The sequence below is a fragment of the Vespula vulgaris genome, chromosome 1, assembly GCF_905475345.1.
Source record: "Vespula vulgaris chromosome 1, iyVesVulg1.1, whole genome shotgun sequence".
Lineage (NCBI taxonomy): Eukaryota > Metazoa > Arthropoda > Insecta > Hymenoptera > Vespidae > Vespula > Vespula vulgaris.
In genome coordinates, this window is record NC_066586.1 from 10,798,197 (window position 1) to 10,816,767 (window position 18,571).

The 18,571-nt window shown below is 28.1% G+C and overlaps 2 protein-coding genes across 11 annotated transcripts; one reads left to right on the forward strand and one right to left on the reverse strand.

Moving 5' to 3' along the window:
• Positions 1-1,314: 1,314 nt before the first annotated feature.
• On the reverse strand, positions 1,315-2,305 carry LOC127068110 (NADH dehydrogenase [ubiquinone] 1 beta subcomplex subunit 10). Its single transcript, XM_051003846.1, has 4 exons — positions 2,092-2,305; positions 1,850-1,985; positions 1,637-1,776; positions 1,315-1,562 (listed from the first exon to the last, which is right to left on the reverse strand). Exons 1-4 carry the CDS (start codon positions 2,171-2,173, stop codon positions 1,453-1,455), a joined length of 468 nt encoding a protein of 155 aa, XP_050859803.1. The 5' UTR covers positions 2,174-2,305; the 3' UTR covers positions 1,315-1,452.
• Positions 2,306-2,910: 605 nt separating this feature from the next.
• On the forward strand, positions 2,911-18,339 carry LOC127067965 (RING finger protein unkempt). 10 transcript variants are annotated; one of them, XM_051003452.1, is made up of 12 exons: positions 2,911-3,782; positions 3,991-4,200; positions 9,628-10,050; positions 10,122-10,345; positions 10,673-10,815; positions 10,917-11,093; positions 11,171-11,363; positions 11,508-11,779; positions 11,859-12,068; positions 12,152-12,307; positions 12,610-12,771; positions 13,046-18,339. In XM_051003452.1, the coding sequence occupies exons 1-12, from the start codon at positions 3,724-3,726 to the stop codon at positions 13,202-13,204; spliced, it is 2,388 nt and encodes a 795-aa protein (XP_050859409.1). In that variant the 5' UTR covers positions 2,911-3,723; the 3' UTR covers positions 13,205-18,339. The 10 variants fall into 10 exon arrangements, with proteins under 10 accessions (XP_050859409.1, XP_050859465.1, XP_050859418.1 ...); XM_051003508.1 differs by having other exon boundaries at positions 11,859-12,020; XM_051003461.1 differs by having other exon boundaries at positions 10,685-10,815.
• The last annotated feature ends 232 nt before the right edge of the window (positions 18,340-18,571 follow it).

Sequence of the window (18,571 nt, forward strand, 5' to 3'; positions counted from 1 at the left end):
ACACAGTTTCAGTAAGTAAAAAAAAGTTTTAAATGATGATATAAAAATCTCTATACAGTATTAAAATTAAAAAAGCTGTGGTACAATTAAAGTGTACATATAATATACTGTAAAATTTTAGCGAAAAATTAAGATTACTTAAAATTATAAAATATGATTGCCTTGAGTAATTTTATTAGAAAAAAAGAAAAGTATTGAAACAGTGAAATAATTTACATCGATTTTTTGTGTGTGAATAGAAAAGCTAATACAGATTAGCCTGAGGAATATCATTTATATCACATTAAACCATAATTTTAATCTTTCTATTGTTACATGTAAAGTATAGTACAAAACAAACATATAGAAGATAAGCGCTTTCTTCAATTTACTTAATTAAGATCTTGATCTCATATTTTATTTTTACATTTACGAATGTTTTATTAGCGATAACTATTCATTAAAATTTAGAAATAGTAAAAACTGTTTTACAGTGGCTTTATAAATTTTTATAATTGCAAGTATAATGAAGAATGTTACTTTTATAATTGTTATTTTAGTTTTGGTAAATTGCTGAATTAAATACAAAAATTTTTTAAATTGTACCAACAGTAATGCATGTTGGCTATAATATAATGTGTAATAAGTCAACTAATAATTATTTACAAAATCCTAAGTGGAAAAATGTTTGCTGTTATTTTGTGGTCGCTAATGAAATATTAAATTATTCTTAATAATAGTGTGATTTTGTTTTTGTTGTATATTTATTGTGTAAAACTAGATGAAAATCTGTTTTAAATGTTTTCATGCTAAATATTAAATACCATTTTATATGTCTCATTTAATATGTGAAAATAAGTGTTAGGTAGCGTACATAAAAAATTTTAATTTCTTTTGTTATTTAACCACATTAAATGGGTTATTATTCATTTGGATATAAAACTACACATGTAGATATTTACAAAGAAGGTTCTTTAATCTGGATGTAAAATTGATGAATGTATATATCAGTTTACATATGAAACTGTTAAAGTATGATAAACTTTTAATACATTTAATTTTGTTAAGTTTTATTATTGTAACATATGTAATTCGATTCTAAAATACAAAATAATCAATGGAATCTTCTAAAAAAAAATGTAATCAATCAAATAATTTGATAAATATGTACAATAATATAGATTTTTTATATATTGTACAATAATAAATGAAAATAAAATAGTAGTTCAACAATTCAAACAAAAACATAAAATACTTATTTTAACTCGTATGCAAAACATGATTAATGTTGTATATATCTAACTTTTTATGTAGCATATGAAATGATATATATAATTTCATATATAACTTATTTTTATTTTATCAAGTTTTATACAATATCTATACATTCGCATAAGTTTATTACTAACTTCTTCAAATAGAAGCATGCATTTTGTATTAAATCCCTTTCTACGATGATATTGAGGAAATATTTTATGTTTTCATTCCACTACCTACAGGACCATGTCTTCGTTCCCAAACCATACGATGTTTTTGCTTCATATATGCTTGTTGTACATTGAGTGTAGGATTCAGATCACCATCTAAACAGAAATAAATGAATTAAAATCTCATAATTCTACATAATTAAATTATATTTGTACGTAGTAATATTGACATTTTGCAAACCAAGCTCCGCTGGCTTCCTCATATATTTTTCTTAAAGGATAACAAATTTCTCTATCATCCTGTCCATGATACATAGCACATTCTTCATATCTAGATCTCAAGATAGATAAAATAGCATCATCGACAGCCCTAGTAAGGAAAAATCAATATTTTATTCAAGTTAATATTAAATTTATGTTGTTACTTGCATAAATGTAATTACTTATCACGTTCAAACTGAAGATTGGCTTCAGTGTAACAAACTAAGTCATCTGTATAACATTCATCAATAGTTGGAACACGACGGAATTTTTGATGATACCAAGGATATTTCTTTTGGTTTGGCTCAACGATTTTCTCTAACAATAATAATAAAAAAAAAAAAGATTTTTTTTTTTTTTTTAAGTAATATATCAAATACTTATGTTATTTATCCAACATAACCAAGGAATGATTAGATAATACCTCGAAAAAATACAACAGGTGTATCAACGATGTTATATACAGCTTTTGCAAATTTCATTAAAGTATTTGGAGTATCCTCCATTGTTTAATGATTAATTAATTACGATTTATGCGATTTACGTAGTATTTTTTGATAGAATACTCTTATGAGAACGAAGAAGCGAACGCCATCAATCCATTTTTATTGGTACTGGCATTACCAGACACTATTGATATTAAGGACTGAAACGTAATCTATCATCATTAAATTATTAAAATCTTAAAATAGAAAAAAAGAATAGAATATAAAAATAAATTACTCTAATTTTTCTTAAAGTATTTTATTTTCACTTAAATAAATAGCCACCTTTATTTTTAATTCAATAATATTTTGTCATGTCTTAATAAAACTAAAAATCAATAAAACATAAAACATAAAACATAAAAATTCCAATAAAACATAATGCATACATATTAATTTCAAAATTACATTTATCATTATATTATTATGAAGAAAATCAATTTTAAAAATACAGAAGAAAAAATAATTTATTTAATTTTTTCTTTTTTATTCAATTTATTAAAACATTAAATAAATTCATTTGTTAAAAATAAATAATATACATAAGATACAAGCAAAACGAAAAAGAAAATAGGAAATTCGTAAAAACAAAGGTAGCAAAAAAGCGGCAATTGAATAAATATGATTCGCAAGAAATTATTGGTCGGAAAGTGACCAATAAAAGAACAAGATTTTGAGATTCATTGAACAGTTCAGTTACTAGAAATACATCTACACTCGCGATTTCACTTCTAGTATTTTGTAAATCTATGCTCAGAGCCTGAAATGATCGAGCGTCGTGATCCATGTCTGACTAGAAAAATCATAAATCATCATCGGAATTTCCAAGTTTTCAGAAAAAAAAGGCGAATGAAAGTTTAGTTTCCTCACGAGTGTTTACATCGAGATATCTTTATCAGCGATATTTATATATACTTTGTAGTGTCGCATCGTGTATAACACGTGAACATGTATCGGTAAAAAGGTATGGCTACATGTTTACGTTGTGTACCAAAACATCGATGACCTTGAAGGTGGGATAGTCACGTGATCTTGTTATGAGGAAACGATTGGTCGAGAAACCGAGACGAATATAGTGTCTATTGCGTTGTGCATGCTCCGCGTAATAGGTCCTGTATTCTGCATCCGATAGGCCAAAGGCAAAGCGCGGCAAGGAGCGGTCGAGTGAGCGACTGAGTGAGCGAAAGGAAGAGAAGAAAAGAGAAAAAGTGAGGGTGAGAAAGCGGTAGAATCATTGGAACGAAATAGAGAGGGAGAGAGAGAAGCGCGAGAGACAACAAGAGCAAACGAGGACGAGGTGGTGAAGAGGAAGAGGTGGCGAGAAGAGAGAACAATTAAAGGCTAAGACGCGCGACGGCAACGGCGACGAAGACAACAACGACAACGACGACGACAAACGGACGAACGACGAACGCAACGAGGACAACAACGACGACGACGACGACGACAACGACGACGACGACGACGACGACGACGCGACGACAACGAAGAAGAAGAAGACGGAGTGTGCCGCCGTTCGCTCGTACGTCCGTGTGTGTGCGCGCGCGTTGGTCGCTAGTGTTGTGTCCAAGATGAAGTCCGACTCTAAACCTTTGTTGACAGCTCAAGCGGAAAAGGCGAATCATTACACGTAAGTAGCGCCCGCCGGGCCGGTCGCGTGCTACGTGAGAGAAGTGAGATAAAGATCAGAGCCAGAAGTGCGTGACCCAAAGTGGAGTGCGAGAAAAAAGAGAGAGAGAACAGAGAAAGAGAGAGAACCGCGAACAGCGCGGCTACGACGCGCGCGTCGACAAAAAACTCCACGAAATAATGTGTAGCTCTGTGGATTCGCATTCCAGATACTTGAAGGAATTTCGCGTCGAACAATGTCCCCTCTTTATACAGCGCAAATGTACACAGCACCGTCCCTTCACGTGCTTCAACTGGCACTTTATGAACCAGCGGAGGCGCAGACCGGTGAGAAAGAGGGACCGCACCTTCAACTATAGTGCTGATAATTATTGTACCAAGTACGACGAGACCACCGGTATATGCCCGGACGGAGATGAGTAAGTTTATAGTTCGACTTAAGAAAACCTTATTTTTTTTCCTTCTTGCCTTTAATCGCCTTATTTTGCTTTCGGACGAGTGTGAAGACACGAATTTGTCAATTATTGTAACGACGGCGACGGTGACGGTGACGGTGACGGTGACGCGGACGCGGACGCGTTGCCTTCTAAGTACTCTTCCCACGGCCGTCGCATCGATTTGAACACTCGCTCATTCGTTCACGATGTTCTCAAAAAACATCGATTCGTCAGCTACTTTCTTTATTAAACGCTAAACGTCCATTAAATATTTCTATTATTACGGATAATATTTTTCATTTTATTATACTGTCTATTTATCGTGTTCGTAATGGCAGTGACAGCAGTCGTCGGACGTCTTTGAACGGCCTACGAATATCACTTGCTGTACTCTTACTATGGCTCACGAACAACCATTTCTCTCGACCCTTTGAATAACGTATCCTCAACGTCGTGTTCAAACGTATCCTGCTAAGATAAGGGGAGTGGGAGAAATAGACAGAAGTAGAGTACTGCTATACTAAATGCGTTTTACGTCCACGAGGGAATAGCACATTTTCTCTCAACTTCTTTCATATTTCCTTTTCTCCCACCCTCTTTTTCTTCTCAGTACTCTCCTTTCCCTCCTTCCTCAAATGGTTTTGCCTCCTTTCTTTGTGTCGTTGACACGCGCGTGTACCGTAATACCTAATATACATGTCTCTCTCTTTCTCTTTGAATGTATGACGTATATAGCATAACTCGTCAACGAGAATAACCTTTGTAACGAAGCGCAGTTTGTCACTTTTCGTTCATATCGCGCGTTTCTCGTGGGAGGACTACGCGTATACATCGAGTTTCAATAGCAAGAATATTTTCGTTTTCTTTCGTTTTTTATCGTAAGTAAAGAGAGAGGAGAGAGAGAGAGAGAGAGAGAGAGAGAGAGAGAGAGAGAGAGAGAGAGAGAGAGAGAGAGAGAGAGAGAGAGAGAGAACGAAATAAAACAATCACAAGGGAACACAATTTGCATTACCGAATATACAAAAATCACTTATACATTTATTAAACATATCCTTTTAATTTTAAGCTCGTTTTTATTATAATTTACCTTCAATAAAAAGAAATAATCTTACTAAAAAGATTTCCTTTTGCAAGTAATATATTTTATAGTTATTTACTTATTATTATGCTTACGTAGGAGAAAGAAGAAAAAGAGAGAGAAAATTTTAGCGCGAGATGAACGATGTGGAAAATATTTTATTAATTCTGGTATCTTTGATTCTACAAAATTACACGGTATATTAACAATTCGACGTTAACCTCATAAACGAAAACTACATAAAACAAATATGCGCTAGCATAATATATCATAATGAATCAGCTGGACATCCCTGTTATGCAATATTCTTCAGTTATATTTTTAATATTTATAAAAGTAATAAACAGCAAACATAAAATAATATATTAAAAATATATTGTTCCTCAATTATTATCATATACCTTAATATATTTTCGATGTGTATGCGTACTACATCCTATAATTTATGCATGTTATAGCACGTTATTATACAAACAACTTTATCATAAAATAGGCATGTCATGTAACCTATTTTTATTAAGAAGAAATGGTTGTATTGCACGAAACATAACCGTAACATGATCGAATTACTTCCTAATACAATTTAGATTTTCGTTTTATCATTTCAAGTTTTTAGTTATATATATATCAGTATGATCAATTAAAGAATGATTTGCTTATGATATATATATATATCTCGGAGATGTGCAAATTTTTCTGAACCCATTGAATTCTTTCAATATAATTTATTCAATTCGATTCTTTCAATTTGATTCCTATTCGTGTATGCTTACACATCTAGCGTTTTCAAATATTATAGTTCAGGTAAACAATGCACATACAAAATTTTCATTTGTAAATACTAGATAGTAATATCTTTATACGTAATAATGTAACATCAGTAACAACAATTGCCGAAGAGTGCTGCTATTAAGAACAAGAATCCACTAAGAAAAAGTGGAGGGGGATAAGAGATAATTGATTCCGCGAGTTAACTTTGCACGTCTCTCTGATGTATTTATTTCCAATAATGTGCGCGAAGAAAATATGAATTCGAAAAAAAAAAACAATATTTCACGAATACTTCGAATTACGATGCATGACAAAACGTCTTGTATGATGCACACCCATCCCCGTATAGGATGCTTACACAGAGTAGTCCCAATCCTAGAATTCTTTCGAAATTAAACCCAAGTATTAATAGCTTACTTATTTCGGTTTCAGGTGTAACCGAAGATACTGACTCTGTTACCATCAGTAAGAGAAGTACAGTGAATTTTAATAGTGCTTGGGATGGGGGTATCCTCTACTTTACTTTGCTTCCCTTTTCATGTAACTTTTGTTATTTTTCTTCTCCTATCGTTCAAAAAAACTATCATTGTGTATGTTTGAAACTCTCTGAAGATTTACTAAGAAATAAATAATATTAGCGATGCGTAAGCACAAGTATGCGACCAAACAATAAAATATCAATCAGTATAGAAAGAATAGTTCTTAATTCGTTCTTATTATTCGCGTGATAAAATAGTAACAATTCTAATATTTTTATAAATTAAGAATAACATTGCGTTATATCTTTAATATCTATGAATATCGAGCTTACAGTTATAATTTTATACGATAAGACTAGAAGGATACAAACATGCGGAAAGGGAAGTTCGAGAAAATGGAGGGGGTATTCTCACTGGGTGCCATTATTGCTACTTACTGTACGACTCACAGCAATTGTGTGCGTAACGAGATTTGTAGCATAGTATTCGCGGGAAAGCTTTTGCAAGAAGAAATATGTATAATAACATTATTTTAATTTCTAATTTGCCGAATGTAACAATTTAAATAATTCTGCATCAAATTTATTTTTCGTCCTCTTTTCTCTCTCTCTCTTTCTCTCTTTTTTTTTTCTTCTTTGCAAAAGTTTTAGAAATTACTACGCGCGAACACTAGGGCTATATTTTATCTTTACGTACATTGATTAAAGTAAATTTTTTTTATAACATATATAAATAACAAAAACAATGAAATACAAAGAACTTGGTTGGCAATTATAGCTAAAATCTTAATAGTTTTCTCTCAGTTGTAGATTCGGAAATAATAAAAGTAGATTTTATATATATCATAAATTCAAACAGTATTTCTAGACTAACTGAAGCGCTTTAAATTTTTTAATGGATATGATAAAATTAATATGTCATATAAAGTAAGTGAAGAATTATAAGAAAAATAATTTTTGTTATAACATTAATAAATGATATAAAATAAGATTAAAGTTTTTATCAAGAGTCCTTATATTTTAAGATTTAAATTCATCAAGACTTCAATAATCTTTTTTCTATATATATTTACAAAAAAGTAATCTGATATTAAACTCACTTTGATATGAGACTCAATAAAGGATAGGAAAGTATATTAGTATACAAATATTGTGGTATAGTATTGTAGTATATATGAATTATTTTATAGGTTAACTATTGTAGACAAACTATTATTATTATTTATATATTTATTATATAATGTTGCAGTGTTTATTATAAAACTTTCAGTATTCAAGTTTTGAGCTTGTATGTTTTATATAAAATTGCTGCTCATTGATAAACTACTACTGTACATATATGCTGCATATTAAATTAGTATATATATTGAAATATTTAATATTTTCCAAATTTATTATATATATTCTTTTGTCTTATTTTATAATCATGTTGTGTTATTTATACATACATACAATGACTCTCATATGATTTTATAATTCTCATATGATATAATAATTAAAAAAAAAATTACACTGCATTATATATATCATTATGTATTTTTTATACTTGAAACATAAATATATTTACTATTTTATGTTTTTAAATATTTTATATTACATCTATCTGCGTTTTAATCTTCTAATTATTTATTAAAATATAAATTTAAAATATGAGAATGCATTATAATGTTATTTAAATGAATTTTATGTTATATAGTTTTATTATTAGCAGAAGCTTAATACTTCATAATGTGAAGTATATATGCATGTACTGCTGATATAAGTTAAGCCTGACATTGAGATAAATGCATTGTGCATCTCTTATATGGAATATCTTATTATTTATATCTTATTACTATTTTTATACACTTGATGTTTTGATTCGTAAGAAAGCTTCAATGTAACATTATTCTTTCAAAATAGTAATATAATAAAAAAAATAATATTTATTTAAAAAATGAATGTTATATGTTTAATATTAGATATGATTGTAATGAAAAAATTCTTCAATTCTTGTTCAATTCATGACATAATAATTATTTTAATTTATTTAAAAAAGATTTAATTTGTATTTGTATACAAAGTATATTTATGATATAATAATATGCAAGTTAATTATAAGTTTAGGATTATATGATGTTGTTTTTCTTTGAATAATGATATTATATGAGAGTGTAACTCGTTCAAATTATAATATCAAATCAGCACACATATTCTTTTTGCATAATTGTTTAATTAATCATTAACGATTATTCTATAATTAATTTTTATATGCTTTATCTTATATACACATGTTAATGTATATAAGATCAAAATACCCAAGAAAGTAAACATATTTTAATTGATCAAAAATATCATATTTAATTTCAATGATTATGTTGGATAATTATTGTTATAATTATTACATATTTAATTTTTGGATAATAATATATTGGTTTTCCAAAAAGAATGTCAATTATTGAATTCACATTAATCATTATCACATTGAAATAACATTATCATATAAATGTTTTTAAAAATTATATTTAATGTTTTCTCATATTAAATCTTATCTGTGCATGCGTATAAACAAATTTTAGAAATAAAATTTTAATAGTACTTTAATTATAGCAATTTTATGTTTAATTATCAATACTATGCTTTTGAAACAATTGTTTCTTAATTGTATTGATTTTTAAAATGTGCATTATTTCAATTCATCTTTATTTATTTATACATATTTCCCTTGAGTTTTTATATTAGGTATAGTACTAATTCTCTCAAAGAGTAAATAATGTATATTTAATATATTTAGTGTATGAGTATAGTGTATTATAATTAAATTATGAAGAGTATGAATGAGTGGGATCCATGGTGACATAATAGTTTTAAATATCATATGTGAAATACAGAAATCCAGACTCGATTGGTAGTCCATCATGCAGCCCATTTTGTCGTACATATATGATATTGTTTCATTTTAAATGTAAAAATATTAATGCATGATAACATTAATTTTATAAAAGTAGTAAATGTATATTGTTCATCTTATTTATGTATCTTTTGTTTGAAATAATATTCAGACATTAGAATAGAAGTTCTCACAAATTATTTTCTTAAACAGGTGCCCATTTTTACATCGTACTGCTGGCGACACTGAGAGACGTTACCATCTGCGTTATTACAAAACATGCATGTGTGTTCATGATACGGACACACGTGGGTTTTGTGTTAAAAATGGACCTCACTGTGCCTTTGCGCATGGCAATCATGATCTACGACCACCTGTGTATGATATCAAAGAAATACAGGCATTGGAAAATCCAGATACAGATCCTAATTCTTCGTCCAATGGTCCAAACATCCTTGATAAGGAACGAAACTTGATGAATGAAGATCCAAAATGGCAGGACACGAATTATGTACTTAGTAATTATAAAACAGAACCGTGTAAACGACCTCCAAGACTTTGTCGTCAAGGCTATGCTTGTCCACAATACCATAACAGTAAGGATAAAAGACGTAGTCCACGAAAATACAAATATAGGTAAATTAAGTTTTTTAAATCCTACTTTCAATATCATTAATATAATTTTAATATTATTATTTTTTTTCTAGATCAACGCCATGTCCAAATGTAAAGCATGGAGAAGAATGGGGTGAACCAGGAAACTGTGAACAAGGAGATGCCTGCACATATTGTCATACCCGTACAGAGCAACAATTCCATCCTGAAATTTACAAATCAACTAAATGCAATGATGTACAACAGGCTGGTTATTGTCCACGTGGAGTCTTCTGTGCATTTGCGCATGTTGACCGTGAGTGTACCCTCATCAATCGTACGTAAAACTGTTGTTACCTATTTCAGCAGGCTTAGACTATTTTGCAAATAATTTTTTTATTTAAAATGAAACTTACGTAATTCAAGTTCCAAGTATATTATTCTTATTGTATAGATAACTTAATTTTGCGTAACAGATTTAAATTGGATTTAATATTTTACAACGATATATGTACACTTTGCTCCATTCTTATGTTATGTAAAAATTACTTTTTGGCATTCTGCAAAGTGCAATTTAATTTCTTGAAAATAATAAACTTTATCATCAAAATTGCTTCTCAAAATTGATAAATTGGGACGTTGGTATGGTGTGCTGATGGAGCAGTATTGCCAACAGAAGAAATGAGTCTGGCGAGGGACATGGCGGTACCTATAGATTGCGGCACAAATTTAGCAGATATACTCAATAATGCTTTACCACCTGATAAGCGCAGTCATGACAAGGATAAACCTCTTAGCGATAGCAGTGTAAGTTCTTAGTTGTTTTGTAGATTTGCAATAAGAATTTACTTAATAAAATATAATTATATACATACAACAAATGAATTGATCAACTGATAAAATTTCAGAACGGAAGTGGTGAAGTATCTGAATCTGCGAGTACTAGTAGTCTTGGTAGTAATAGTTCACATAGTAAAGCTCCTGGTGCTCAACTTCATAATTCCAGTTCTAACAATGCTGTGAATGTTTCTGCCCAACAGAAACTTACTAGTATACTTTACAATCCTAGTTCTCTTTTACAAGCTGTAAGTTCGTTTTCTATTTGTAATTAATTAGTTTTAGTTTTTAAAGTTGTTTTATATTAATGCAATATTTTTAATAGGGTGAAATAAGAAAACAAATGGTGGCTATAGATAGTGATCCATTATTAACAAAAGCAGAAAAGGCTCAACAAAAGCAAAGTCTGTTTATCACCTATAATTTAAATGGAACCTTAGGAAGTCATTCATTGGCAACAACTGTATCACCATTATCCAATTCATTTTATCCAAACGACACTGTTGAATCTGTAGTAGGTGTGTACTAATTTATTATTAATTTAATATTATTTAAATATTAGCTTTATATACTTTGTATACGTGTTTGTACACACACACGTATATATGTGTATATGTGTGTTTTTGCTCATCTAATGTCTTATTTTTGTTTTCTTTTTGTAGGAAACGCATTAGATGAATTACATTTAGACGATCCACTAAATTTAGTAGAATCAATTCATAGGGATACTAATTCACCAATTAGTAATTCTATATCAGCGGGTTTAGCAAGTTCAGGATTACTTGGTAGTTCAGCTCCAGTAAATATCCCTGGGATGACAGAACGATCTGTTCTGACAAATTTTTCTCCATCTACTTCAAGTCCCCTTCAGCAATTACAATCAGCCGGTTTTCTTACTGGACACAGATTTTCACATCAAGATTCCATAGAATCGGTAAGCGTATGTTACTAGTTAAAAGCAACAATAAGAATTTTAGCAACTTTTTTTAATAATCCATGTTTTGGGTTTTCAGACAATGCCATTTATGAATCAAGTTTCAGACCCATTTAGCAATCACATTTCTCAACTTAGTAGTTCAGCTTCTAAGCTTAGTGGATTTAATAGTAGCCTATTTGACTTTGCAAGCCAAGGAATGTCACCATCTCGTACGCAACCTCTCCCAGCATCTCCACTGGTTAGTGCATTCTCCATTAGTCCAAGTAACACAGGATCTTTATCCGAGGTTAGAGTTTCTATAGCTATCACATTTTGTTATTGTATAATAAAAATTTGGAATAATTATTAATTTTCAATAATTTATCATAGGTGCAAAGACTCAGAGAAGAATTGACTTCAAGTCGTGCTCAATTGGCAACGTGGGATGAACGAATCAATCAAGCTAGGGCAGCTTGTGCAGCATGGCAATTAGAAAGTGAAGAAGCTAAAAGAAAAGCAAGTATTGCTGAACAACAAAGAGATGAGGTGAATAAAAATGTATATAATATTTACTATATTCGTTATCATTAATGATTTAGAGTTTATATGATGTCCCACATGAGTATTGACATTAAATTTCTTTCCTTTCTCTTAGAAAGAATATATTAAATATATGGAATATTCTACATGTATGATTTATCAATGTCTGAATCTCTCTTATATATTATTATTATTATTATTATTTAAAATTTTATAGTGTTGCAGTAACACTCATGTGTAATATCATGTATAAAATGTAGTATAAAAGAGAGCAGAACAATAAACTTAGTTATTTTTATCATTTTTAGGCTTTATTACAAGTAAAAGCACTACGTGTTGAAAATGAAGCAGCTAGTGGAGGCCCATATTTGCATACGTTAAGAAGAACAAGCGAACTCAGATCACTTTCAATCGCAACATTAAAATCAATTCAATCGCAACTTCGTTCGGATCTTGAAGAAATAGAAAAGGTAAAACAAAGTTGTCATTCTGGCTTGAATAGCTGGTACATAGGAAATTTTTTAAGTCAGTATTAATATTTATATTATCAAAATGTACGTATAATTGTATGTATATCATTATTTTATACATAAAAGATCTAATATATAATATCATGAAAGAAATATTAATATTGTTAAGCCGTCTCTAATGATTAATTACCAAATTATTTTTACAAGAGTATTCATATGTGTGTACGGATTATTTAATGAAACAATGTAGGTACCTCAGTTGTTGCCATTCCAGGTGCTGTACAGAGAAACGGCAGCAAAATGCATGGTTTGTGAAGAACAAAATCGCACTGTCACTCTCTCGCCCTGTAATCACTACGTGGTCTGTTCAACGTGCGCTCCAAATCAGCGTGAGTGCCCGTATTGCCAGACTCCGGTTGTCTCTACAAGTTAGGTCCGAAATTTTCATTGGAATCCTATTGTTAATATTTGCACTTTTTGCTTTTAAAAGGTATTTCTTCAGAATACCTTAATAGTATATCAAAATTTAATACTCCAATATCATGGATATGGATACAATACAAAAGCAAATACATGCTTTACACTGTTAATAATACATACATGAAAACTATAATATCACAGTAATAATTGACACAACGTAAATAGTTTTTTTATCTTACCAAAGTACGTTGATATTGCATGCACAAAATGTTCCATGTACAATATATGCATGAGAACTGTAGTTACATGATATATTTTTTAAACTATGACATTAACAGTATACTTTTCTTTTAATATTACATCTTCTTTAAAAGATATAGAAATTTTTTCATTCAGGAGACAGTCCAATATATATTATACTAGCAGTGTGCTAGATGTAGTTGAGATTTGTAACACAAGTATATGTAATAGTTACAGAACATTTAATATTGAAACATTGTAATCACGATAATGGACAAAGATTTGGGACCCTAAAAATATATATTTGTTTAAAAAAATAATATAAATAAGCGCAACAAATATATCCCATTTAGGATATCAATGAAAGGATTCTTTTCTTAATGCTGAGCTGTTATACGTATGTCGTACAAAATAATACTTCTATTGTATTTTAAAATATGTATTTAGGGTTTTTCAATTGACCTGTACTGATTATAATATTACAAGTATTAACAAATTTTATATTTTTGGTTGAGGAAGTATCAATGATAAATGTTATATTAGAGTCATGTAATACGTAGATTTTTACATATAGCAAATAATACAATTTCTTACAAGAATAAAAAATGTAAAAACGGGGCTTTAAATATTCGTCTAAAAAAGTACAAGTTATAAATGTTTTGCTATATTAAATATATCAATATTCTTATTTAACAAGGTTTAATAACCATTACTTTCTTTATTCTTTTTGTCTTCATATAATTTATATATAATAAAAAATTACATTTTATGAAGAAATTTTCTATTTTGGATACATTAAAAAATAGTAATCTAATTTTGTATGAATGCGCTTTTTTCATTCAATTATGATAAAATATAGTATAGCATGTTATGTTTCATGCTTTATCTACGAAAAACGATATTTAAATAGATATATTTAACGTAATAGTAGTGCGCTCATTACGAAGATTGTTATCACATTATTAGTATAAAGTAGTTATAAAAAGAATCATCTTCTGGTATGATTACACTACAAATAATGATTACACTACCAATATTCATTGAACTCAATTTTGTGTTATACATTTTACATTCTAGCTATAAGAATATTAGGATAATACTTAGGATTTTCCAATTTAATCAAAAATAATTAATATTTATAATAGAGAGAGAACAAGTAAATTGTGACGTACGTGTGACAGCTTATTGGCATGAGGTTAATAAGCATGCCAACTAGTTTCTCTGTATAGGACGTGTAATGCACGTCTACTTACCGGCTCTATGAACTATTTCATTTTTAACGATCCAGTTGTTAATCCTCATGGAAAATAACTATACATTCGTGATGAAAAATAAATTTTGCCTAAGATATATAAATGACTAGAGTAGATAGGATGACATTATAAAATTTTTTCTTCGTAGATATAAAATGTAATAATCAATTTTAAAGACTATTATTATTTAAAGATTACAAGGTTATTATAAAATAATTTTAAATGTATAATACCAATACTAAAAATTGCACGTTTAAAAGAATTTTTTTCTTTTTATTCTCAGCTCGGATTTTTATTTTTTATAGTCATTAATTACTCCTTCATTGCAAATCAGTACTTTGATATTATTATATACCGTTATTAATTAAAATTGAAAAGGGTATTATAATGAATTTTACTTAATTATTTAATTATTTAACTTTCATAATCAAATCAATTGTTGTTTCTTTTCTTCAATTACATTCATAGTTTAGTATCGAAAAGTGAGGCCAAAAAGAAATAAATGTTTTTATTAGGTGCGTTTTTATTGCAGATTATTGATATTCAGATATTATAGGTGTTATAAAAATACAATTTTCTTCTATGGTATAAACGGTCTAAAAGTAGTATTTAAAAATTATGAGGGAGTGAAAAAAATCAAATATTTTTTTATTAACAAAAATCGCATTTATATGAGATTAAAAAATGACAGAAAAAAATTTACTTAAAAATATAATAGATATTTTTTCTATAGTGGCTAATGTTTAGTTTTTTTGGACCGTATATACCATGACATTATTTGCAAAACACCATTTGCGATTCAATCAATTTAGCACTATAATAATGCATTTTCATTGCGTTTACTTAGTGCATTCTTTATAAGTACAATAATTTCAAAATGTAAAAAGTTATAATTCATATATTTATAATATAAAGGTTTTGATTTTTTTAAATCAATATTAGCATTATTAATGTTATGTAATTGCATATACATGTGAAATATACGTATAACTGTTAACTTAGAATAAATATCGGAAGAACAGACAAATTATTTATAGAGTACTTATAAAGAATGCTAATCGTCAGCTTTTCGTGATCGGAACGTTTTCTTCAAGGTTTTTATGTTTAAGATATTGCACCATTTTCATGCAAAATATTTAAAGAATTTGCAGCATTACAAAAGTATATAATAAATATAAATATATCACTTTATTTTGCATTTTATAAGGAAAATTACGGTCGCGTCAAGTTGAAAATTCTAGGAAAATTATTCCTGAATACATTTATGAATATAATAAACAATTACAATATATACTATTTTACTTATAACAATAATATGAATAAAATATAATTAATAAAAGCATAAATTATATTATGAAAACAACAAATTTAGCTACAAAATAGGATAATAGGAAAGTAACAAAATGAATGAGTAGCTGATATTGTGTATTAAGAAAAACAGTTGAATATTTATATATATACTACTGTCCCGTTTGTTGGTTTCAGTAATCTTCAATTTTTCTTGCCTTGTATATATCAGATTATAAAAAAAAAAAAAAACCACCAATAATATCATATAAAATGCAGTTAAATTATATAATTTACAAAATTCTGATAAATCGTAATTTTTGTATTTCACATCTTACATAATATAATAATACAATTTTTAAGATATAGAAGTATATATACTATTTGTACTCAAAAGCTGCATTTTTCTTTTTATTTTTATTTTTATTTTCTTTTTCTTTCCATATATACAGATACAAAATATTTGAAAATTATATTGTAATTTCTATCGTATTTATCTATCACAGTAATTCTTACTATTGAAAATATAATATCTATTTAATGCTGGTTTATTTTCTAAGCTTTATGTACGCTAAAAATATGCGTATGTGACACAATAAGTGGCATTTCATGAACAATCTATTTTTACGTGTGTGTGATGTAAAAATACAGTGCACAATTAATTCATTCTTCAAATTTTCAGCTGCATTTAAACTTTGAAATATGTCATTTTTGATAAAATATCATATAAATTACTATCTTTATACATTTCTTATATATTGCACAAAAAAAAAACCAACAATAGGGCAGACAAAATTAAACAATATATTTTTGACAAAATACAATAATGCAAATGCAAACGTTACATACTCTGTTTTGTGCGAATGATTCTTCTACTGTTTTAAAAAAAAATTGGAACAGAACAATATTGTGATATTTATTTATGAACTAGTTGGACATTTATAAATTGCCTGTTATTTCATGTGCAAGACGTGTTTAATAGAAAAGCAGATGGTTTTTTAACATAGAGGAAGAATTATCTGCACACTCCAGATAAAAAAAATACATAATCACTAGAATATTGTATAATAATAAATTCTGTAAAATAGTAGTATGGAATACTTAAAAAAGAAATTTGATGATCAAATTTACCGAATTTATGTTATGTGTAACTAAAAACTACTTGCTATAAATTTGTAGCATTTTTATTTGCTTGTAATTTTGATATTAAACTATCATATTACCTACCATGTAACAATATTAATCTGAGATTAGGCATATTTATTTGCAAATTCATTGTGTCCAATGTTTATAGAATTATTGAATATTTATTTTATAATGAAGCAGACAGCAACACATTCATGATTTAATGTAAAATGTTTTTTATTATGTTTACTGTGTTATGTGTATCTGAAAATTTATATTTCTGTCTACCGAGATATCACAAAATTGCTTAGGTAGGGAATGATAATATTTGTCATTTCTACGTTTTTCTTAAAATATAAAGAAATTGTATGTATTAAGTATAATTCATGTCAATAGCTATTTACATAATTAATATCTAAGCATTTTTCTGTGAAATACGAGGTAACAAATGGCTGTATTACTGTGATTATATAATAATCCTTTGCCTGCAATTAAACTCATTCAATCAGTATGTTGACATTTGTGCAAAATTCAGTGTATTGTCACGATATATAAACAGACAAAATTTTTCAATGTTATGTACACCAATTTAATTTCATAATGATATGTATTTTGTAATTATTTTCAAATTATATCTAAAATATATCTCTATAAGATGTTCCTTTAGAAATTGGTAATATTAATATTAATGATAGTATAAATTAGTTATATCATTTTTTTATTTTAATACGGAAATTGCTTGAATTTGTGTAACTTTTCATTTTTATTCATTTGCATAACATTTTTATGTATAAATTTTAATTAATTGACATAATAATACATTAATTTTATATCATTTTAATAAATTTTAAAGGACTAATAAAAATGATCACAATAGCAACAATATTCTATTCTTGTATATCTTAATTTATGTAAATGTGTGCTGTTATTAATCGCTTAGTTCTATTTAATTTTGATGTTAATTTTTAAAATTAATTTGCAAAGCATCACAGTCATTTGCATCCTCATATTTTCTCCAATAAAATTGGTGTTTAGTAATAATTAGTAAATAACAAATTAAAAATTCTTTTTATTGAAATTTTAATTACAACACAATATACTTTTTTTGATAATAGATCCGAATGAAATAAGCAAATAAGCAAATAAAATATTAATGCCGTGCACGAAAAAATAAACTGTAAACGGTGCCATTATGTGTGAGCAGGTTTTTGAAAGTAATAATAAAGTTACATTTTGCGTGAAATCTGTTAATATTCTTAATTTCTATAGTTAATTCTGCATCTCTAATTATTATTAAGAATTTTATCTTGCTATTATTATTTATTTTTGATTTTTATGGAATATATAGTATAACATGATATAATAGTATAATATAATATATATATAATCAATCAAATTTCCTCTGATTTTAGAAATGCGGAATTACATAGAAATACCCATTAAAATATTTTACTATTCTTACAATCTTATGACAA

Bases quoted from the DNA above. Each gene is read 5' to 3' on its own strand.
- LOC127068110 (XM_051003846.1), bottom strand. From the start codon at position 2,173: ATGGAGGATACTCCAAATACTTTAATGAAATTTGCAAAAGCTGTATAT. The intron at 1,777-1,849 runs GTAATTACATTT...TTTCCTTACTAG, and splicing joins CTTCAGTTTGAACGTGATAA to GGCTGTCGATGATGCTATTT. The intron at 1,563-1,636 runs GTCAATATTACT...ATTTCTGTTTAG, and splicing joins CGGAGCTTGGTTTGCAAAAT to ATGGTGATCTGAATCCTACA.
- LOC127067965 (XM_051003452.1), top strand. From the start codon at position 3,724: ATGAAGTCCGACTCTAAACCTTTGTTGACAGCTCAAGCGGAAAAGGCG. The intron at 3,783-3,990 runs GTAAGTAGCGCC...TTCGCATTCCAG, and splicing joins GAAAAGGCGAATCATTACAC to ATACTTGAAGGAATTTCGCG. The intron at 11,094-11,170 runs GTAAGTTCGTTT...TATTTTTAATAG, and splicing joins CTAGTTCTCTTTTACAAGCT to GGTGAAATAAGAAAACAAAT.